Raw genomic sequence first — 23,798 nt, 5'->3', positions numbered from 1 at the left:
GTCGCGGAACGAATTGAGTTTGTGAACCGAGGTACCACTGTACTACTGGATAGAGCACTTTTGCAGACTTCCAGAAGAAAGTGTAATATGCACACTGATTCCTGCTCCTCTTCTTCTTGGGAAAAAGTAAATTTGAAGAATTGGAGCCAGATCTAAGGGGACCTCATCTACAGAAATATAAATATATCAGAGCTGATACCTTACCACAGAGTTGTCAGGCTACAGGTAGTGTTTTGATTTTTAATGGATTAATGTATTATTCATTAGAGGTTTTATACACTGCTTCTCATTACAAAAATTTCAAAGCAGAGTGAAGTACAAATCTAAACATCTGACTCCTAACTCATTTCTGTCTTGCACACTGAAGCTTGAAGGGCAAGAACATTTGGAATTGGCCCAATACAGTGTTCCTTAAACTTTTTTGCTCTCAGGACCCCTCCCCCTTTTAAAAATTGAGGACCCCAAAACAGCATTTGTATGGGTTATATTTACTGATATTTACCATATTCAAAATTAAAACTGATGCATTCATTTATTTTATTTATTTATTGAATCAGGTAAAAAAATATTAAACCCATTAGATATTAACATAATAAAATGTTTTTCATAAAAAATATTTTTTAACAAATAAAAAATAATAATAATAAGAGTGACATTATTTCAAATGTTTGCAAATATCTTCAATATCTGGCAAATAATTTTGGCTTTGCAGACCCCTGAGAGGGACTTGGGGGACCCCCAGGGGTCCCTGGATCTCACTTAAACACTGGCCGAATATATAGGCTAATCAACTAGAAACAATCTGGTAGAAAAGCCACACCCTCCACTCCACAATTTACAAAAAGCCTTGTACTCTATCAGCTATGAAAACAGCTAGGCTCCTAAGCCAATAAGTGTCCCTTCTTACCTGCCGCCTTCTCTCCTCTGCCAGCTTCTGCTGCTGCACCTCCTCCTCCTTTCTCCTCTTCTTCTCTCGCTCTTCCTTTTTCTTGCGTTCTTTCTCCTGATCTGCCCTTAAGGAAGCTAGGTATGCCTCATCCTGTTGCTGCCTTAGGACCTGAGTTTGGTTTCGTTCTTCTCTAATATAGAAAGGGAAATTTGTTCTAATTAACCAAGTTTGCTTTAAAAAAAAAAATTTAGAAATTCCAGAATAGCAATTTATAACTACTTAAATAGGAAGATGCATTTAGAATTAGGACCACTGACAACTTCTTTTCTATTATGACTCGAGTACATATATGGTTGCCCTTTATAAGACAGCAATATCTTCAAATTTGAGCATCCCACCTAGTGGCAGCTACTTTCTTTGCCAGTAAAAATGAAGAGCTCTCTGAACAGAGCTGAATGCTTCAAACGGGTGATCTAGGTATATGAAAGATAAAAAACATATCAGGAGGAGGAGGAGGAGGAGGCGTGCTTTTTCCTTCTCTTCAACCAAAAATCTATTTTGCCCAAATCTAAATCCACAAATCATTGAGTCTAGAACTGAACTGTTCCAAAGAATCTAAAATTCCATTGGATTTAGTACCTGGAATCTATGTTTGGGGCTGATGAAGGGATTAAAGCAGGGGTAAGTAACTTTTCAACAGCAGGAGGCGACACTGCCACTCTTCCCCTCTCTCCCCACCTCATTTTGGGTTGCAAGGGCCACAGTGGACAAGACTATGATTTCCAGAGTCAGGGTGACAGATAAATGTCAAAACTTAATGAATAATTGCAGCCCATATTCTTTTTGGTTTGGTGTAAATATACCATAGCAATAAATGGTATTAGCTCTCAGTGCTTTGCTGCCAAAATCTCTTTCAATCCCTTATATCCTACCTCCTGTAGTATATCCTGTCATAGCATATAATCTATTAGTAAAGTGCATAAACATTAATTGGGCTATGAAGTAGATAAATAAAGTTGAATAGTGTAAATTTCTGATATCATGGGACATTAGATATCCTGTATCACACTGACCAAGGTCCTCAGATTTCACAATGCCTGAGTTCATACTTCCCTTTAAACCATGATGTGATTTGCCAGTTTTCACTTACTGTGCTGGGTTCAATTCACCCAGATCATGTTTTATTACTTAGTGTGTTATACGTATCGATCAAACTGTGTCTTACTAAGCAATCTATAATTAAAACAACCATAACCCAACCCTTAATATGCTGTATGAATCTAGTTAATCTCATATTTTAGGTGGCTGAGAACAGACCAAATCAGAAAAGAATGTAATATGAAGGGAGATTTCTATGTAAAATGCCTTGAGTTCCTGGAGAAATGATGAGATATATTATTTGATTTGTTAGAAACATTATAACCATCATCCTCCATGTTTGATCCAACATTAAAATATTTTGAAATAAAACTAAGGAGAAAAATGGCATGTTTTTTCCGCTTAATACCTTTCCAGGCGCTCAGACACCAAGTACGTCTGATTGGAATCCATAATAAATGTCAACTGGTTAATGAGGTCATCAGGTTGGATAAGTCCTTCTAACCTTCCAACCACAGTCATTCTACGATCTTTCAGCATGATCATTGCCAAGAAAGGGTAGGTGTTCTCACGTAAAGCCTGAGACACTGAGAAAAATATATAAAGCACTGTCATATTTGCAGCTTTAGAACACAAGCCATAATTTAACATTTAAACTGAGCTAGATTATTTTGTCTCTCAAGTCTTACTAATAGCTACCCTGGCAGGTTTCAGAGAAGACCCTTCCCTATTTCTGTTGTTAAAAGTTTCTTGTAATTCAAAATCACAGAGATTCAGGTGTGATCTTTGTTCAAATACTCCTTATCACAGAGCTATGATTCTATTCCATAATGGACTGTAAAAACATTTGTTCCAATTCTAAGCTCCCACATTTATTGCCACTCTATGAGGGAACTGCTTCTTTTGTTGTAATCTAAAAGCATACAAAATAGTATAGTTTATATCAAACGCTGGAGTATCAGGAACATGGCCATACAAATCTCAAAAGGTAGGAATTTCAGAGTTTGAATGCCCAGGTCTGGTTTCTCATGGCAAACAATCTGTACTTCAGTGAGCTGCAAGACCCAGAGTAGAACTTTCCTAAAAGATCCAAGTGGCCAGATAGGAGCATACAAAACAACCTGGATATTTAACTATTTGACTCTTAAAACTTGTTTTCAAAAAGCAATCATCAGAAGCAGTAACAGTCAAAGTACTTGCCTTCAGTTACTTGCAGACAAAATTCTGCCATATTATGCATTGCAGTATTCTTTGAAGGCAGACTTTAAGGTCTGAATAAGGGTTGCTGTAATATCTATCTTTTAGATAACATATTGCTCTTGCTTAGGAAGCCTAATTTATTCAAAACATTTTTGGCAAAGCTTCATCTGATAATCCAGGAGCATTAGATATGCAACTTCATTTTTTTTTGAAGGAAAGACAACTATACAGAACACAGCTATATCATGTTGCTTTCCTTATTATCAATACTACTTATCTGAATTTAATCATACACTGTATGTGAATTCACGTACGGATCTTCACCATTCCTAAACAGTTCGTTTCTTTGAACTTGGAAAAAGGACAATAAAATTGGATATCATCAGCAAATTCAGTACCAAATCTCTGCATAATCTATTCCTGTATTTTGTAGACACTGGAGAATATATTGTGCACTTGAACATCATATTAAGATCAAGTTAATATACATTGTTTGGCTCTTTCTGTTAATGGAAGTGGCTAACCAAATCTACATGGTCTGCCTGTGCTTGTTCAAAATTGCTAACCGGGAATCTAGACTTATTTCTCCACTAGTAAGCCAGAGTTATAAATCATAAATCAATTAAAATGACTTCCTAAGAGAGAAACAAGCCAGTACTCCAGTTAATGTATAATGTGTTTTTCCCCAAAGTGGCTAAACATGAAGCATGTGTGCAGTAACATAATGCTCCCAATATATGTGGTAGAATATCTCAGATTAATAGTAGTAGCCCTAAACAGCTTATATACCTTATACATGTATTAGTGGCAAGGTGGGTGGACTCGGGGCAATGGGTGCACTGATGGAACATTTGAAGGACTAGGTTGAGGACAGAATGTCTTGGAGAAAATCTATGTGATCACTAAGAGTTGACATTTGATGGCACATAATGAATGATTCCCCCTTCATGGATCACTGCCTTGTCGTGGCGAAGGGGCTTGCGTAACTCAGTGAAGCCATGAGCTATACCGTGCAGGGCCACCCAAGACGGACAGGTCATGACAGAGAGTTCTGACAAAATGTGGTCCACTGGAGAAGGAAATGGCAACCCACTCCAGTATCCTTGCCAAGAAAACCCCATGGACAATGTTAAAAGGCTAAAAGATATGACGCCGGAAGATGAGCCCCTCAGGTCGGAAGGTGTCCAATATGCTACTGGGGAAGAGCGGAGGGCAATTCCAAGTAGCTCCAGAAAGAGTGAAGCGGCTGGGCCAAAGCCGAAAGGACGTTCAGCTGTGGATGTATCTGGAAGCGAAAAGAAGGTCCGATGCTGCAAAGAACAATATTGTATAGGTACCTGGAATGTAAGATCTATGAACCAAGGCAAGCTGGATGTGGTCAAACATGAGATGACAAGACTGAACATCGACATCTTGGGAATCAGCGAACTGAAATGGACGGGAATGGGTGAATTTAATTCGGGTGACCATTATATCTACTACTGTGGGCAAGAAACCCTTAGAAGAAATGGAGTTGCAATCATAGTCAATAAGAGAGTCGGAAAGGCAGTAATGGGGTACAACCTCAAAAACGACAGAATGATCTCAGTGCGTATCCAAGGCAAACCATTCAATATCACAGTCATCCAAGTCTATGCCCCAACCACTGATGCTGAAGAAGCTGAGGTTGACCGCTTCTATGAAGACCTACAACATCTTCTAGAACTAGCACCAAAAAGATGTCCTTTTCATCATAGGGGATTGGAATGCTAAAGTAGGAAGTCAAGGAGTAATCGGAATAACAGGCAAGTTTGGCCTTGGAGTACAAAATGAAGCAGGGCAAAGGCTAATAGAGTTCTGTCAAGAGAACAAGCTAGTCATAGCAAACACTCTTTTCCAACAACACAAGAGACGACTCTACACATGGACATCACCAGATGGTCAATACCGAAACCAGATTGATTACATACTTTGCAGCCAAAGATGGAGAAGCTCTATACAGACAGCAAAAACAAGACCAGGAGCTGACTGTGGCTCAGATCATGAGCTTCTTACTGCAAAATTTAGGCTTAAATTGAAGAATGTAGGGAAAACCACTAGACCACTCAGGTATGACTTAGATCATATTCCTTGTGAGTACACAGTGAAGGTGATGAATAGATTTAGAGGATTAGATTTGGTAGACAGAGTGCCTGAAGAACTATGGACGGAGGTCCATAACATTGTACAGGAGGCAGCAACTAAAACCATCCCAAAGAAAAAGAAATGCAAGAAAGCAAAGTGGCTGTCTGATGAGGCTTTACAAATAGCTGTGGAAAGAAGGAATGCGAAAAGCAAGGGTGAAAGGGAAAGATATAAGCAACTGAATGCAGATTTCCAGAGAATAGCAAGGAGAGATAAGAAAGCCTTCTTAAATGAACAATGCAAAGAAATTGAGGAAAACAATAGAATGGGGAAGACTAGAGATCTCTTCAAGAAAATTGGAGATATGAAAGGAACGTTTAGTGCAAAGATGGGCATGATAAAGGACAAAAAGGCAGGGACCTAACAGAAGCAGAAGAGATTAAGAAGAGGTGGCAAGAATACACAGAAGAACTATACAAGAAAGATCTTAATGTCCCTGATGTCCACGCTGGTGTGATCACTGACCTTGAGCCAGACATCCTAGAGAGTGAAGTCAAGTGGGCCTTAGGAAGCATTGCTAACAACAAAGCTAGTGGAGATGACAGTATTCCAGCTGAGTTATTTAAAATACTAAAAGACGATGGTGTTAAAGTGCTGCACTCAATATGCCAGCAAGTTTGGAAAACGCAACAGTGGCCACGGGATTGGAAAAGGTCAGTTTACGTTCCAATTCCAAAGAAGGGCAATGCCAAAGAATGCTCAAACTATCGCACAATTGCACTCATTTCACATGCTAGCAAGGTTATGCTCAAAATCCTACAAGCTAGGCTTCAGCAATACATGAACCGAGAACTACCGGATGTACAAGCTGGGTTTCGAAGAGGCAGAGGAACTAGAGATCAAATCGCCAACATTCGCTGGATCATGGAGAAAGCACGAGAGTTCCAGAAAAATATCTACTTCTGCTTCATTGACTATGCAAAAGCCTTTGATTGTGTGGATCACAACAAACTGTGGCAAATTCTTAAAGAGATGGGAGTACCAGACCACCTTACCTGCATCCTGAGAAATCTGTATGCAGGCCAAGAAGCAACAGTTAGAACCAGTCATGGAACAACCGATTGGTTCAAAATAGGGAAAGGTGTACGACAAGGCTGTATACTGTCACCCTGCTTATTTAACCTATATGCAGAGTACATCATGAGAAATACCAGGCTGGAAGAATCACAAGCCGGAATTAAGATTGCAGGGAGAATCATCAACAACCTCAGATATGCGGACGATACCACCCTAATGGCAGAAAGTGAAGAAGAACTAAAGAGCCTCTTGATGAGGGTGAAAGAGGAGAGTGCGAAAGCTGGTTTGAAACTCAACATTAAAAAAACTAAGATCATGGCATCTGGACCCATCAATTCCTGGCAAATAGAAGGGGTAGAAATGGAAGCAGTAACAGACTTCATTTATTTGGGCTCCAAGATCACCGCAGACGGAGACTGCAGCCATGAAATTAAAAGACGCTTGCTCCTTGGGAGGAAAGCCATGGCAAGCCTAGATAGCATATTAAAAAGCAGAGACGTCACCTTGCCGACAAAGATCCGCATAGTCAGAGCTATGGTTTTTCCAGTAGTAATGTATGGCTGTGAGAGCTGGACCATAAAGAAGGCGGAGCGCCGAAGAATTGATGCCTTTGAACTGTGGTGCTGGAGAAGACTCTTGAGTGTCCCCTGGACTGCTAGGAGGTCAAACCAGTCAATCTTAAAGGAAATCAACCCTGATTGCTCATTGGAAGGATCGATAATGAAGCTCAAGCTCAGATACTTTGGTCACCTAATGCGAAGAGAGATCTCTTTGGAGAAGACCCTGATGCTGGGAAAGATTGAAGGCAAAAGGAGAAGAGGACGGCAGAGGATGAGATGGTTAGATAGCATCACTGAAGCAATGAGCATGAAACTGAGCAAACTCAGGGAGGCAGTGAAGGACCGGAAGGCCTGGCGCAGTATGGTTCATGGGGTCACGGAGAGTCGGACACGACTTAACGACTAAACAATGAATGATTCAATTAGGCTAGTGACTTATAAAAAGCTTCATATCAGTGATCATCATAAAACCTTAACTGAATCCATAATTTTATGAACAAGTTCTTACTCTCATCTGTCATAGATTTTCCATCATTCAGCTTCACTGGATTACTCTGTTCTGCTAAGACAAAAAACTTCTATCTACTTTCTTCATGCCATATCTCTTAGCGTGCCTCACCTATTTAATTCCCCTTTTAAAGTTAATGCTGCAAAATGTTGTATAAAAATTGTAGCTCCTTGATCATTTTAACTTTATGCTTTTTGCACCCTCTGTAGGAAAACAATATATTTCTGAAGTGCAATAACCAGAAACTTGTAATATTTCAAATGTGATTGTTCCATAGATTTATAAAGTCACTGTATTATTGAAAATTTTATTTGGCTCGTTTCCAAATTATCGTCAATAAGGAACTTCCTTTTCATATTGACTTGACACTTCCTTTCGCCACAATTCAAGATGTATTTCCCTGCCAATTACTGCAAACTCAACCCCACTAGCTTATGTGTGGTTAGGATTTTTTGTCTTCAATGCATCACTTTATACCGTTTACACAAAACCACACATGCAATTTTACTGCCCTTCCCTGCGGTTTGGAAGTATGATTTTAGAGACCCTTACTAGCCCTTTCTCTTTTAGCCAGATCATTCCTAACTCTAAGTCACATGTGGATTAGTTAAAAATATCAGGTATTAATATAAAGCTTTACAACCACCTACTATTTATATTCTTTTATTGTCAGAATTGCCCATGGAACTCCATTCTGTCATCTTTACCCACATCAGTTGTAAGTTCTCCACAATACAAGACTACTAAGTTTTTTCCAGATTACCCACTTTCCACATGCCTGTTTATGATTTTAAAAACCTCTAAAAGTTATTTAGAGATTTAGAACATGCCAACATTTAACAGGATTTCTTTTCCAGGAAATACATATAACACAGCAACTAAGGCTATTCCAGTGTACTATTACTCTGGTATAAATCCCACTGAATACACTGAACATCACTTCTGAGTAATCAGGCCAGATATGTTACAAGAGGACATACCTCTATATCCTTCTGGTTTATTGGTAGAACATGCCCAGAAGAGCATCCTGGTGTTTATGAGGGAAATCACTTCTGGTGCACACAGTGTACTGCTGTAAGAAGAGGATAATAAACAAACTACTTGAAGCTACATACAAAACATATTTTATCATTGATTTATTTGACAGATTTACATCCTGCCTTTTATTCAGGAGCTCACAGCAGTGTTCATAGTGCTTCCGCCTTTCCTTTTCCCCCCATAACAACAAGCCTGTGAAATAGGTTAAGCTGACAGCTTCCATGGCTGAGGGTGACTTATATGCAGATAACAATTTACTGACTTAATAACACCTACCGACAGAATTCATCAGTATCTTGATGATCATCACCATGCAGGTAAACAAGGAGAAAGCGCAACTCCCTCTTGGCATCATTCAGCGCCTTGAGAGAGAAAGCATAATTTTTTTGAGATTAGAGATATACAAAAAGCTTCCAGTCACAGAATAGGTGGTTTCAGGAGATCTTTGCCTAAAAGAAATGGGCATGTTTCAGGTGTTTTGGTCTGAGCTTGGAATGAAAAAAGGCTGTTTTGTCCTAGGCAAATGGATGGGCAATAGGAGAAAAGTCCAGGGCATCAGTGACTCAGTGGAGGCAGGGGAGGGAAGGCATGGGAAAGTGGAGGACGGGCAGGTTGGTGGAATATGCCATTTGGGAAGCAGAGGAGAGAGGGTGCAGGGCTGCTTTAGAACAAATAGGTCTAAAACTGGATATGACTTTCAGTTAAGGGTCTCCCAACAACCCAAAGGAAATAACCCCATTACAAGACAATATTCTGTAATCACACTTAATGAAAATCCAATTATTATCTAATCACTTACAAGCAACACTAATAGAATTTCGAATTACACCTTTAAATTAAATTTTACCAGTATTATTTTTGTAAAGGAAAGAAACTGCAACTGTGCTGCAAATGAAAACTTAAGAGTGGCTTTCCAAGAGATATAATAAAATGGGATTAGGATAATTCCATTTATCTGAGTCAACACTTGCACCAACCTGGCTGTATGTTCCCTGGTAGAAGACAGGATGTATTCTTCCATATTTTTCTTCAAACATATGAATAAATGAAACAATGTCACCTACAGGGTCAGTGACCCGACTACGGGGATCAGGACGGATAAAGCGCAAAGCAAACCTGAGAGAAAAACAGGATCAAAGCGTTTGGTGACTGGTTATCTAAGACTCTGAAGATGTGAATGGGCAGATTACAGTCTTAAATGCTCTAAACTAATTCCTCCATGATCTGCCACTATGATTTAAGTTTGCAAAACACAAATCCACATTAGGGATCAATCAATACTGATTACTGATTATATTTCTACTACATTGTTGTGCTAAAAATGGTAAGAAATGCCTTTTGAATCAAAACAATTCATTAGCCTTAAAAATTTTTGCACAATTTCTAATGCAGCATAGTTACTGGGTGGCAACCAGAAATCTGGCACTTATCCATTAGTAATCCATTCATATGTATTTATTTGTGTATGTGTGTCTGACAGGTTAAACGAGTTAACAATAACGAAGTTCAGAATAAAGCATAAGGTTAACATAAACAAACATGAACTAAGCATGGACTTACCTAAATATATCAAGTAATGTGTAATATGTAAATCGGAATGGAAGCATTATCAAATAGTAACCCCAACCTAATAAACCCTGAAACAAATAGAAAGTAATTATCATTATACTCCTTTTACACATTCATGTTAATGTCTTTCCTAGTGTGTTATGTTAGTGAAAGATTAGCAGAATCAGGGAAACTACTGTCATTAAGTAAGATCCTTAAGAAAACATCTAGCAATCATAACAAATGCTTCTCTGTGTTTCCCCCTCTCCGGTTTAGAAGATATTACAGTATAACAATGACACAAACTTCAGAATCTCATTGCCAGATTTTTAAAAAATGTAAACAAAGACATTTAGTAACTTTTAGGGATTAGTCAACATTTAAAACAGCTATTTAAAATGGTCAATGGCTACTTCACATGGCATTTTCATTCTACACAGAAAATAATACAGTTCATGAATAAATCAAATAAATTAATGTATAACAAAGATGTTTTGTGTTAGAACAGCTATTGTGTTAGAACACAAAAGTCTTTGTGTTTTAGTATTTTGTGTGAGAACAGCTGCACTTTTTGAGTTGGTAGCAGGGAGATGTGTTCTACACAAAATAAATAAGTTAAGCCTCCCAGAAGCTTTTAACATACTTATTTTATGGACTAATTCAACAAAAGTAAGCCAAAAACATTCTGTAAAGGCTCTGTGTTTACTATTTACAGTAATGTAACAAAAGGAAGCATGCCAGTTGTGGACATTCACAAGCCCAGTCTTCTATACAAAGGGATTCCCAATGACTCAAGCAGAGTACATGCAGCATATGAACAATCCATAACACAGAAAATACAAAGGAAATAACTTTCCCCGTGTTGGTCCTTTTCATATTAGCAACAGAGAACACCACTTTTTCTTTTTTAAGCACATTCAGATAAAATAACCTGCCCTTGGCTGTGGCCTTGAAACAACATAGCTGTAGATTCTGTGATCGGCAGTGTTGACCTGCAGTGGCCGAGAAGGTGGTGGGTTGAAGACACTTGGGACTCCCTCTTGTTCATTTAATCGATCCTGAACAGCTGCCTGCAGAAGGAGACCCACAATATATTACGCTCCTATTGCAGAAAATATTGTACTATTTTGAACACAAGAATGAGGAACTACCTAATGCACATGGACTTATCGGTAGTCTGCAGCCTGAAATACATTATTCAATGGTTTAAATAAACAGATTCTTCTTTACTAAACATTATTGTAGTTTGAAAGGCTGAGGAATGGCTAGAGGCAGTCAAAATGGGATACATGCAAATCTTCCCAGTTTTCATCCCCGTGAAAATAACCTATGAGGTGAATTGAGCTGAGAGAAAGACAGTAAGTGGTCCAAAATCACCCACTGAGCTCCAAGAATGAATGAGACTTGAACCGGATACCCTCATTCCACATCCAACACATTAACCACTTCACTGGCTCTAGAACTTGAAAATTTCAGAAATCTAGCTTCTTATAAATCCCAGTTTTCGCTTAAAGAACACAGTACTTTTTTAGTTCTTATAAACGAGGTATATTTGAGAGTTGTACAGATACCATATGTGAATAACTTATATTTCTAATGGTCAGAGGTAGAGCAGAATTGCAATGTTTTGTTGAATTCCCTCTAATTATCAGAATTCTGCAGAGTGAAACAAAACAGAATTATGCAAAATAAATTATGCTGATTAATACACTTATAAAATGTGAAATAACTTTTTTAAGTACTAAATGTACCTGATCATAACATACCTTAAAGAAGGAACTCATATTAATGTCTTTATAGATGAAAGATTACAATCAGTGCAATAAGAAAGCATGGACAAATGGCACAGTACCTCTATGTTCCAGTTGTGTTGCTCCAGTGTATGACGACATTGGTCCATGGACTCTATGCCAGTCAAATCCTAAGGCCAAAGGAAGTGGGGGAACAGATGTCATGGAAGGTGCATGTCATTTCTTGAATTAATTAACTAATTTATTTTTAGTCATTTCTCTTAGTAATTCAGATTTGCAAATTTTATCCTAACACAGCTGATAATTAAGACAATGCTGGATTCTAAACATGGTACAACCAAACTTTACATTTAATACTTACCTTTTTTTAAAACGTTGATTCTTAAAAAACCTTGGGAAAAACCCGAATATCATTGTTTTTTAGACTACTATTAGTTGGAAAAAAGTCAACTTTCCCAAAATGAAGCTACGGTGCCTAATTGTTGGAATGCTTCATGGTAATTCCTCCTGCACCAGTGACAGTTTCAATGGATGATGAGTTATTCCTCCTCTGGCATCTGAATTTGCATCAAAACTCTCCTCTCCTTATATTTAGCACTGTTAGTTTTTTACCATCCTCAGATGTACTATTAAAAATGATGGTAAATGGCAGCACACATCAGACATCAATTACTTTTACAAATACTGTACCCAATTAGATGGCAACATCTAAATGACACTGACTGATCTCAAAAAGCTAAGAGGGTCATATCTCATTAATGCTTGGATGGGAGACTACCAGAAATTTTCAAGAGCTATAGAGTAGACTGGGAATTTAGAAAACAACCTAGAAGGCAATGCCAAATAACTGCCATGTTGTTGCCAAGAAAACTACATAAACACATTCATGAATTCACAGGAATTGAGCTAAACTCAAATAAGGCTTTATTTTTTTTTTCTTCTGTAAGTACTGATTGGGTGCTCACAACATGGTAAGCAAACATGAAACTTGTTAAATCATAATTTGATACTATAAAAGCTGGGTTCTTATAATACAATGAGCAAAAACTAAATAAGCTATCCAACCTCCCACCAAAACTGGCTCAGCCATTAACATATTTTTCACCACTTAATAAGACTACATTCAACAAAAAGCTATTTTACCACAGAATCAGAAAGTAAGGATTGAAAGGAACCTTGGGGATCATCTGGTTCAACCTTCTTCCCAGTACAGGAATCCACTGCTATGCATCCCTAACAAATGGCAATCCACCCTCTGTCTCTTGTGAAAGAAGAATCTACCACCTTCCAAGGCGGTCTGTTCCGTTGTTGAACACCTCTTATTGTTATTTTTTTTCTGGATGTCCAACCAAAAGCTACTTCTGAACAATTTAAAGCCATTATTCTTCTTCTGTTTTCTGGAATAATTCTGAACAATCCTGCCCTGTGTTCTAGATGATAGCCCTTTAGATACTTAAGACATTGCATGTTGCTTCAGTCTACTCTTCTTCAGACTAAGTATACCCAATGTCTCCAATTACTCCTCAGTAGTTTTCCTTTTCAGGACCCTTATCATCTTGCGTGTTCTCCTCAGAACATGCTGCAATTTGTCAATGTTCCTCCTAAACTGTGGCGTCCAGAGCTGGACGCAATATTCTGAGTGTTATCTGACCAACGCGAAATAGAGAGAAATGACTTCTCTTGATCTTCACATTATATCATGTTTATGCATTTTAGGACAGCATTTTATTTCTTTGTAGTAGCATTACACATGTTCAGCTTCTAATCCATCACGACACCCATATCCTTTTTGCATGAACTGTGGCCTAGTGTGGTTCCTCCACCTATACCCCTGTTTTAGATTTTTCATGCCTAAATGTAGGACGTTGCATTTGTCCCTGTTAAAATTCATCTTAACAATGCCCACTGTTCCAGCTTGTCAATATTTTCCTGAATCTTCATACTGTCCTCCAAGGTGTTTGCTATCCCCTCTATCTTTGTATCATCTACAAGTTATTTCTAAATAAGTTCCACATGAAGCATACCACTTGACATTTTTCTCCAGACTCTTACCAAGCTGCTGACATACACTCATTGGGTACTATTATTGAACCAGCTCTGCAACCATCTATTAACATTTTAAAATCATCTTTACTAGAATCTTATAGAAGACTTTACTGTAGCCAAGGTACAGCAAATGTCCACCTAATTCCCATGGTCAACTAAACAGGTCACTCTGTCCAAACAGTTCTTCCCCATATGTACTAATATGTCTTGTTTGTCACTGCAATATGCTTGTAATTATGCTTGTAATTATCCATTCAAATAATAAAATACAAATTATTTTATAACAGATAAGCCTGATGGTAAAGAAAAGTTTAGACCATCTAAAGTACAGAGGATGGTGGCTCTCTGCTTACAAATTTGTCAGGAAAAAGAAAGGCATGCCTCAAAAAACAATGCACCAACAGCTGCCAATGCACAGATTTCCCAATCAAATTGCTTCTCCCCCCCCCCACTCCAACCTCCGGTCTGTCACTCGTGCCCTGGTCATCTCTCGTTTAGACTACTACAATGCGCTCTACATGGGGCTACCCTTGAAGAGTATCCGGAAGCTACAGCTGGTTCAAAATGCGGTTGTGCAATCCTAGGTGCCCCAAGGATGGCACATATAACACCTTTGCTGCAGGAGCTGCATTGGGTTCCAGTTGGCTTCTTGGGCCAATTCAAGGTGTTGGTTATTACCTTTAAAGCCCTACGTGGGGCTACGTAAGAGACCATCTTACCCCCATCACATCGACCCATCCCACCCAGTCAGGCAGAGAGGGCATGTTATGGACCCCATCAGCGAGAGAATGTTGATGGCGGGGCCCAGGAGAAGAGCCTTCTCTGCCATTGCCTCTGCCCTCTGGAATATTCTCCCCCCAGAAGTGCAGTTGGCCCCTTCCCTCCTGGCTTTCCGGAAAGAACTGAAGACCTGTTTCTGCCAACTTGCACGGGGCAAGAGAGTTTTAACCAACCCTCGGGGTGGCTGGCACCCTGATGATGTTCCCCGAGACTTATAATTTTTAGTTACCATCAATTCTCTTGGAAGATACTTAATATTTATTTAGGATAAATTATTAAATTGCTATATTGTATTTTTAATTAATATTTATCTTTTCTGTAAGCTGCCCAGAGTCATTTTTTAATGAGATGGGTGGTAACAAATTTGATATATAAATATAAATAAATAAATAAATAAATAACATTTTAATATCTACCAGCCTTCAAAATGTTTTATTTCTTTTTTAAATTAAAAAACACTACATATTGTTTTTTTAAAAAAATGTTTATATTCTAGGTACAACTTTTGTTCTGGCTACCAATTTATATTTTATGAACTTGCTGCATATTATATATCTAATCCATATCTGACAATTCTATACTGTTTAGAACTTATGTTCAATATCCTTTGCTAGATAAAATATCACTTTGACTCCAAAGAGCAATATAAATAAATATATTCAGAGATATGAGTTTACATTTCATGACTGAACATATACAGTGGTACCTCTAGTTACGAATGCCCCTACTTACGAATTTTTTGAGATACGATCAGCTCCGGCCCCAAAAATTTACCTCGACTTGCGAACCCGCCTCGACTTGCGAACCGGATCCGCGGCCATTTCCCGCCTGTTCCACGTGGTCCGTGGCCATTTCCTGCCCGCTCCACATGGTCCGTGGCCATTTTCCCGCCTGTGGCACGTGGTCCATGGCCATTTTCCGCCCGTGCCACGTGGTCCACGGCCATTTTTCCGCCCGTGCCACGTGGTCTGCGGCTGTTTTTCCGCCCCTGACACGTGGTCCGCGGCCATTTTTCCGCCCTGCCGCGTGGTCCGCGGCTGTTTTTCCGCCCCTGACACGTGGTCTGCAGACGCCGGAACGGATTAACGGTAATTACATTGAACCTTATGGGAAAATTTGCCTCGTGTTGCGACCAATTTGAGTTGCAACCAGAGTCACGGAACGGATTAAATTCGTAACTCGAGGTTCCACTGTATTTAACAATCTCCACATCTCACATTACTATTTAAATTTTATAGTTTACCACCACTACATAATTTTGATACCACAACTTCTGGAATTCCTGACCACCATTACCACCAAAAGAATAATGATAGTTTACCAAACACAAGACAGTCACTAGGTATTTCCCCCAAGAATATACTGTTGTATCCTCAGTGCCATACTGCACTGAGAGAATGTATGCAGACATATTGAAATAATTCAAGAGGAGGCCTCAGTCTGTAACATTCCAGTCAGCCTGTTAAGCTGGTATTCCTGGTCTTGTTCCATCTTTTCTCAAACTTCAACTCTGTTGGATATGCAGACACTCTGCAAACCAAGGGATTACCTAATTAGTATTTTAAAATAAAATTAGCATATGTAGTTTATAACAGAACCTCAATTCTCTCTCTTTCAATACTAAACACATCTTACAACCCCTTCCCCAAAATCAGATTTAAATTAATCTTAAAAAAATTCTGTAAAGATAAATGTCTTCCTGAATCATATACTTGATTGGACAAATATACCTAATATTTCTTTACATTTCTAGACTCTACTGCCCTTTTACATGCAGTCTATCTGCTAGAATCTTCTTTATTTAAAACTAGGTAAGAAAGCATAGCGGCTTTATGTGAGAGAACTAACAACATCACACATCAGCATTTTCATACAGGTGTCAACATTACAAGACAAAAGGCAGCTTTCAGCTATATGCACTTTTTAGCTAAAACTAAACTTCAAATATCCTCTCCCTTCACCTCATGCAACAGTCACAAAGGATTGTATAAAGTTTCACTGATTGAATTGCCATTACAATGAATTGGAACATTCAAATGCCCTATAACTTTGACAGAACTGAACATCTTAAGAACGTCAATTATTATGTAGATGTCCTGTATGCACAACCATATTAACAACTACCTCTAAAATATGGAAGTATAATTTATTTAATGTTGGAAAGAGGACAAATAACTATTAATGTATATTGTTCCCAGTGTTATAATCCAGGAACTACATAACATACAATAATGGAACATTCTCCTCACAAACTGTCTGACAAGAAGCATCCAAAATACTCAGTGCTATTATCAGCTGATTTCTTTTTTCTTCCATCATTCAGATAAGATAACGAAAATGATAGCTGGCTTCCTATCTGGGATTCTTGGAATGAATGAATGAATGAATGAATGAATGAATGATCCTATTTCCCATCCCTTTCCCCCTAAGATTTAAAGGGCCTTTTGCATATATACAATAAGATCCATTCTATAGGAGCCAGGGAAAATTAATGGCATCTTATCAGCATTATTCAGAAGTGGAAAATACATTTAAATTGTCTGAAAAATAAAATTATGTTTATTTTAGTTTTGGAATAAATAAGACTTTTTTAAAAAAAAGATTAAATTAATATATGCCCCTCTAGTCAACTGTATCACTCATTCTGGAATAGCAGTTTCTTCAGGCTGTGATAACTGACAGGTTTTACCAAATTATCCAATATTGTGCACTTCAACATTATAATAATTGTTTGTTTTGGATGAAAGTCAGATTTATCTAGCATTTACAGGTAGCTCTGACAATGACAAGTATCCTCCTTGAAACATATTCCATAGATGACACATTCTGAACTTTATTGCTCCACTAAAAAATAAGATTTACTGCTCAAGAGGGTAGAGAAACAAATCTCAGCCTAACACATTAATTTTATAAATACGTAATAGCTATTGTGGATTATTCAGCTCTATTTGGTTATATCATATAGTATAGTGATGCAAATACACTGGATTGAAAATTCTGAAGTTAAGCATGGAATGCAGGTGATAACAAAAGTAAGTATACAGCTGCGATGTAGTTCATGTAAGCAGCAGTCATTAGAGTACATTATTAATGAAGGAGCTTATATATCCCCTTTGAGATCACAAAATTTTACTTTGTGGTAAAAAAAAACAACTACTGCATAGACCGATTTTATCCTCTGTTTGACTATCCTGAGTTTCTAAATAGTAGAAGCCTTCAGGTGCCAGATTTTTGTGTGCTTCTTTTTAAAACAGAACAGCCCAGAAATGCCAAAAGATTGGCAATAGGTTATTTGTACACATTTTAGTTTTCATTCATTTCTCACATTTTTCTTGTTAAATGAGGAAAACGTGACACAAACAGTAATACAATTGTGTATTACTACTACCATAAATTTATCAATTCCAGGAACTGGGCATTTAAGTATGTCAAGCTTGAAAGACTGAATTAGATAATGTTAAATTATATTTCCAAAGGAGTAACTACAATATGTTGAGTTTGCTGCAATAATAACTGGGGATTTACAAAAAACAATACAGATCTCAAACCATTGCAAAAGTTTACCCACCCCAAGATACTTCTGTTCAAATATAGCTTTTTAACATAACATATATTCATCATGTTTTTATATATAACATATCAAGCAACCTGATGAAGAGGAGGCAGAAATTTAAGTAAACAGGAATTAAGATGCTGAGATAATAGCCTCAAAGTTGCAAAACTCTGCTTTCATGTTCTTAAGACTGATGATTAAATTTGCCTATGTATAAAGATGCTAACTTAATATGTATGAATATTTCTAACATGGTAAGATTCTTGTTTTGCTTTGTTTCTTGACTAAACAGGCATTGCATGAGGAAGAATTGGAGAAAAACATGGAAAGGCTAACTACCAGACTTTGGAAGGAAAGTAAGCCACTCCTTTAGGCCACTCCTTGCTGCAGACCATGGTTCTATCTTTGATCTGCAACTTACAGCTATTATTTAGAGGGGAAAACATATACGTTAATGCTTATGTTGCTCTGATACTTCAGAAAAGAAATACATTTCCATGCATCCCATATCAAATTAATGATTTAATTCCCAATCATCACCAAATTCCAGAGAATTACATTTCCAAGGTAAAGAGTACCTGACTTTCAAAAAAATATAAGTCTTTACTACATGGAGTCTTTGATGCTGTGTGAGCTTGGTTGTTTGCTTGCAGACATTTCATTACTTGACTAGGTAACATCATCAGTGCACTTTACTATGATTACTATGTTTTAGGAACATAATAAACATTTAGGAACATCAGTGCACTTTACTATCTTTACTGTGTTTTAAGAAAAAAAATGTGTTTTAAATAGCATGATAGGACTATAAAAATGAAATAGTTGCCAGATACAATATGGTTATATTTCTCATAGGATCACATATCTTACACTGAAAACTGAAGTTTCTTTAGTTAATATGTGAATGTTTTTAAAAAGTAGATTCTAACCATAAATTTTATTTCAGAAAATTACCATTGCTTTATCTAAAAAAAGGCAAATTGCCAATCCCATTTTGGAGGCAATCGTTTCCCTGTATTGGTGTTTTCATCAATTCTTTAAAAGCTAAAACAGAGGATGGATGTCAAGTTCTGCTTGGGAAACATGTTCACATGACAGAAAAGTGGAATCCTGTCTCCGGGGTTTAAAAAAAACAACAACCTTCTATAGTAGTTAAAGGAGAGAGCAAAAAGAAAAAGTATAGCACCAGTAAAGAAGAAAGGAAGGAGATTCTCTCTCTCTATTAAACCCAATTTTTCTAAAATCTAAGGACACTATCAAACCAAAGTTAACATTTTTTACAATTTTAAAAGAGAGGTTCAAGCACATTGTAAAGTGTTCAGTTTGATCAGATTGTCCCTCAGATAACTCTTTAAGAGGCTCAATTTCTCCATACTTATTTCAACTCTTGAAGCTGTATACTTTATAGTGTATCTATTTCAATCTGGTGCTTGCCATTTAGACATGTTGGTAGGAGATGATGAAAGGTGCAGTCTGACACAGGTTGGAGAAACCAACCATAAATATTCTGGCTAATAAAATGGCTCCATTTTTAATCCCACCACCACCACCACAGCTTAACAGCCAATTTCTTTCCTGAGAAAAATTTAAGGATAAGACTGTCCAGATATAAGTATAAGCTCTGATTTAGTTCTGCATCTTCCCTCAACCCCTATTTTGGGGCCCTTCCAGACCACCTTTAGATCATATCAGCAGTTTCTGACACCACTATTTTTTACAGTAATAAGGAGCAAAGCAGGTTATGCAACTGTGAAGTTGTTGTACCTATTTTGCCCATTAGCTCCCTCCCATCCCCACCAAAAAATATAAAAGGGCCAAATTTCAACTGCCCTCAGATCTGGGCTTTTAAAAATAATGTCTTTATAATACACCTGCAGTATCCTGTAAATTTTTATTTTCTGAATACTACTATTGTGCCCTTTATTCATAGATGAAAAAAAAATCTTTTCCTGCTATCAGCCCTCACACACTTCACATTATTATCCTATATTTTATGTAATTGTATTAAAGTGTCATGTGATGATGGTACAGTATTAAATAGGTTACTGTGATTAAACTTATTTATAGTCTGCCTTTATTTTTAGAACATTTTATTGGAAAACCTGATATGTGTACATTGTAAGGCAATTTCCTACACAAGTATTATTTTGTACAGGAAACCCAAAATATTTATGTTCAGAAAATAAAGTATAATTGATTTGGACAGCACAATTTAAGTTGCAGATGGATATGATGGGTAAAATATTATGAGTAAAGACCTCCTAGTCAGTGAAGCTAACTATAAAATAAAAATTTCAATTTAACCAAAAGCAACCTGAGTTTACTATCATATCAGTGTAATAGGAAAGACATGTTAGTCTATGGTAGCTAAAAATCAGAAGGAATTTGGTAGCTCCTTTTCAAATTAAACACATAATTAAAAGGCATAAGCTTTTGTGAACTACAGCTTAGCTACAACTGTAGTTCATGAAAGCTGATGCCTATTATTAAAATGTATTAGTCTGAAAAGGTGCTACCAGACTCCTCCTGATTTTTAACAGTATCAGAAGATCCTTTAAAAATCACAATTTTCTCTTCAACAGTGACAACAAACAAACAAACAAAAAATCAACTTACCAAATTTCTTCTCTATTATTTATTCAGATTTCTAAAATGACCATAAGAACCTGGCATGTATGGTTTTTATCAATACTGCCTGCAGTGCTTTAAGCAATGAGAACAGTGTAACAGTAGCAAATAAAATTATGGCTATCTAAAGATGCACAGAGAATATACTATTCTATCACTTTGGAACATTACCAATATTAGATATGAAACTATCATTTATAGTAGTGACTGGGTAGCTTCTATTTGATACAATTGAATCAAGATCTGGGCATATTACTTAAGTATTTAGCTTTCCTCAATCTCACACTGCATCTGCAACTCCCAGAAAACATGGATGAAAGTGATACTGGCTAGGAATTGTCAGGACTGCACCCTCAACTGATACCAAGTTGGGAAAAGCTGACGTACTTAATTATGCACAACTCATTTTCTGTTCAACAGGACTATTAAAGCATATTTCTAGAGAAATCAATAGTGAAAGCAGAATACAAAATCAGACATCTTAATCCCCAAAATCCATTTTAAGACAACACATGTATTAAACTAATCACAATACATAGTTGTAATATACTGGTTACAAAATGATATGCAAACTTTTGAATTATATAGAACTCTTCAATAGGCTGGATACTAAACAATATTAGGGGAGGAAAGGAGACAGGTCAGGTTGAACCCGTGGATCTATATATAATGAGATGCATTATGGAATTAGAGAGGATAGCTAAGTGTCAGATTAGATTCTTCTGTGATAGGAATACATCCACATGCAACCTAACCTAAGGCAGCTGAGATGTCAGGGCTTGGAATAAGCACTATGTTGCATGAAAGCTATCCAACTCCCTCACAATGCTGGGCTGATTTTTAAAATCATACTAATTTTCTTTCAAGATTTCAACTGTAAACATTCCATGTTACATTTGCTTCTGTTCCATAAACCAGGAATAATAGAACAAAAGTTGCATATGTAGGAAAAAAAACCCTGTTCTCGCTATAATCATGTTGGAAACTGTGCTGTGAAAAGCAAAAAGAAACTGAAGAAGGCAGCATCAGTCTTGACTTAATAGGCTTTCCCACATTTATTAAATAAGCTAAATACAAGTCACAAATTGTAATGTATGCAGCAATGCCAGAGTCTGAATTATAAAATAAGTCTGACTTTACGGGTATGAATCATCAATAGTTGCTTTTTTAACTTACACCTAATAGATATATGCCATCACTTAAAGCTAGTTAGGAATTCTCAGTTGACAACTTTTCTACAAGTTGTTGCCAAAACTGTGCAGCCTCATATATTTCCTTATGTGCTTATGGAGTACTAAATGTGAAAATCGTGTGCTCTTTTACTTACTCTTTCATGAACTACAATGATTTCTGTGTAGCGTATTGCTCAGTGTGCTAGAACAAGACAGAGTATAGGAGTAATGCTACATATTTGCACATTTGGTTAGGAGGAATCTGTTGAACTCACTAGGTAGTCCCTAGTTAAGAACGCCCAGGTTACAGATGACCCATGGTCAAGAACGAGCCTATTGTAGCAAAATTCAAGTTAAATACACAACGGTTCTAGTTCATTACACAGTACTACTTATACAGTATTACACAATAATACTGTTCTGGCTTACATACAAATTCGACTTAAGAACTCGTTCTTAAACTGGGGATTACCTGTACAGCTTATTCCAAAGTAAATATTCATAATACTGGACTCCATGTCAACTTGTCACTTAGGATTGTTCATTTGAACACTGTAAGTGAGCAACCTATGTTAAAAAGAAACCCACTGGTAAACCAGCCCGGAATGGATTGGAGAATTCTTCCAACATATCCATACACTGACTCATTTCCTGTTGTCTTTAACCAGCCTACCGTGCAATAGGTCCTACTATTAATGAATTTCGAAGACAGCATATAACTAAATATATTTCAACCAAGCTCAGACTTTATATTATAGATTCCCCCCCCCCCCCGGTAATTCCCTTTAGAAAAGAAGCCGTTCGTCCTACACGGAGCCTCCGGGAGAAACCAAACACACACTCAGGCAAAAGATTTCACCGAGCGGTGGTCACGAGCTCCCCTAAGTCGCGGGGAAGAGCTGCCCTTTTCCAAACACTTCCATCCAATACAGCGGTCCCCACCCCACATGGTCCCGCTGCCATCCCACGGCCAGCAGCAGCGAATGACCAGGTTGCTCCCGCTTTTCTCTGCACGCTAGAAATTCCCCAGGGGCAATTAGATGGGGCTCTTGCCGGGGTCGCCGGCCTACTTCCATTCACCAAGGTCCATCCACCCGCCGTGCCCGAGGCCAGCACCTGGAACTGAAGGAGCTTCTCAGTTTGCTCCGCCGACAACTCCCGCTCGTCTGGAGCCGCCATTTTGCCGCCGCCTCTGACCCGCAGCTGCGTCACTCTACGGATATGACGTAACAATTCGAACCTTCCGTCTACGCTCTACCCGCGTGTGCCATCATAGAGATTAGAGCTACCATTCTTTCCGCAGAGGTAGGAATGTAGAGCTATAAAACAATTCAGTGTTAGGAATGAAGAGACCTATTATAATTCATTGTGTGAGAAACGGACCTTGCTTTTTGTTTTCATGCGAAATGGTGGCAAAGAAATGAAGGAATTCAGCATTTCATTATTGCAGTGATTGGTTAGTAGTATATTTCCACTGAAATGGTAGCAGTCTTCTTAGTCCTTTTAATTCGTCTTAATTTGGTTGAATATACACACACATATACCAAAGTTGCTGCTAATGCACTCAGTTTTCAGCATATTGCCAGTTGGAGAGCTTTGGCGAATAGACAATAGCCAATGACGGTCTCGAAGTGTAGCCCATTATAAATACTGGAGGTTAGAAAGAGGTAAATAAAGCTTGCTTGGATTTCGAGAAAAAGTCAAACTATAAAACGGTCCTGAGATTGCAGAAAAGGAAAGTTTCCTTAAAATGTTCTCATATAATCAGTTTCAGACCAAACGCTTTATTCAGCTGCACACGGAATTCTTGTGCTCCATTGATAAGTTACGTGCTTGAAAAAGACACG

General features: G+C 37.7%; 1 protein-coding gene across 1 annotated transcript in view; it reads right to left on the bottom strand.

Annotated features, from left to right (window-relative positions):
- The window catches only part of FAF2 (Fas associated factor family member 2), a 39,445-nt gene extending 16,270 nt beyond the window's left edge, over nucleotides 1-23,175 (bottom strand). The window contains exons 1-9 of the mRNA XM_088133922.1: nucleotides 23,068-23,175; nucleotides 11,874-11,942; nucleotides 10,957-11,091; nucleotides 10,034-10,110; nucleotides 9,451-9,589; nucleotides 8,750-8,835; nucleotides 8,416-8,507; nucleotides 2,397-2,574; nucleotides 908-1,079 (exon numbers count right to left, since the gene is read on the bottom strand). Of these exons, the coding sequence (XP_087990048.1) occupies nucleotides 908-1,079; nucleotides 2,397-2,574; nucleotides 8,416-8,507; nucleotides 8,750-8,835; nucleotides 9,451-9,589; nucleotides 10,034-10,110; nucleotides 10,957-11,091; nucleotides 11,874-11,942; nucleotides 23,068-23,130 (1,011 nt within the window). The 5' untranslated portion in view covers nucleotides 23,131-23,175. The remainder of the gene's footprint in view (nucleotides 1-907; nucleotides 1,080-2,396; nucleotides 2,575-8,415; nucleotides 8,508-8,749; nucleotides 8,836-9,450; nucleotides 9,590-10,033; nucleotides 10,111-10,956; nucleotides 11,092-11,873; nucleotides 11,943-23,067) is intronic.
- Nucleotides 23,176-23,798: the final 623 nt, after the last annotated feature.

Source organism: Python bivittatus, unplaced genomic scaffold, assembly GCF_059951505.1.
Source record: "Python bivittatus isolate LINGU-HERP-01145 unplaced genomic scaffold, Pbiv_v1 ctg000080_np1212, whole genome shotgun sequence".
NCBI lineage: Eukaryota > Metazoa > Chordata > Lepidosauria > Squamata > Pythonidae > Python > Python bivittatus.
This window is presented reverse-complemented; position numbering and strand designations above follow the sequence as displayed.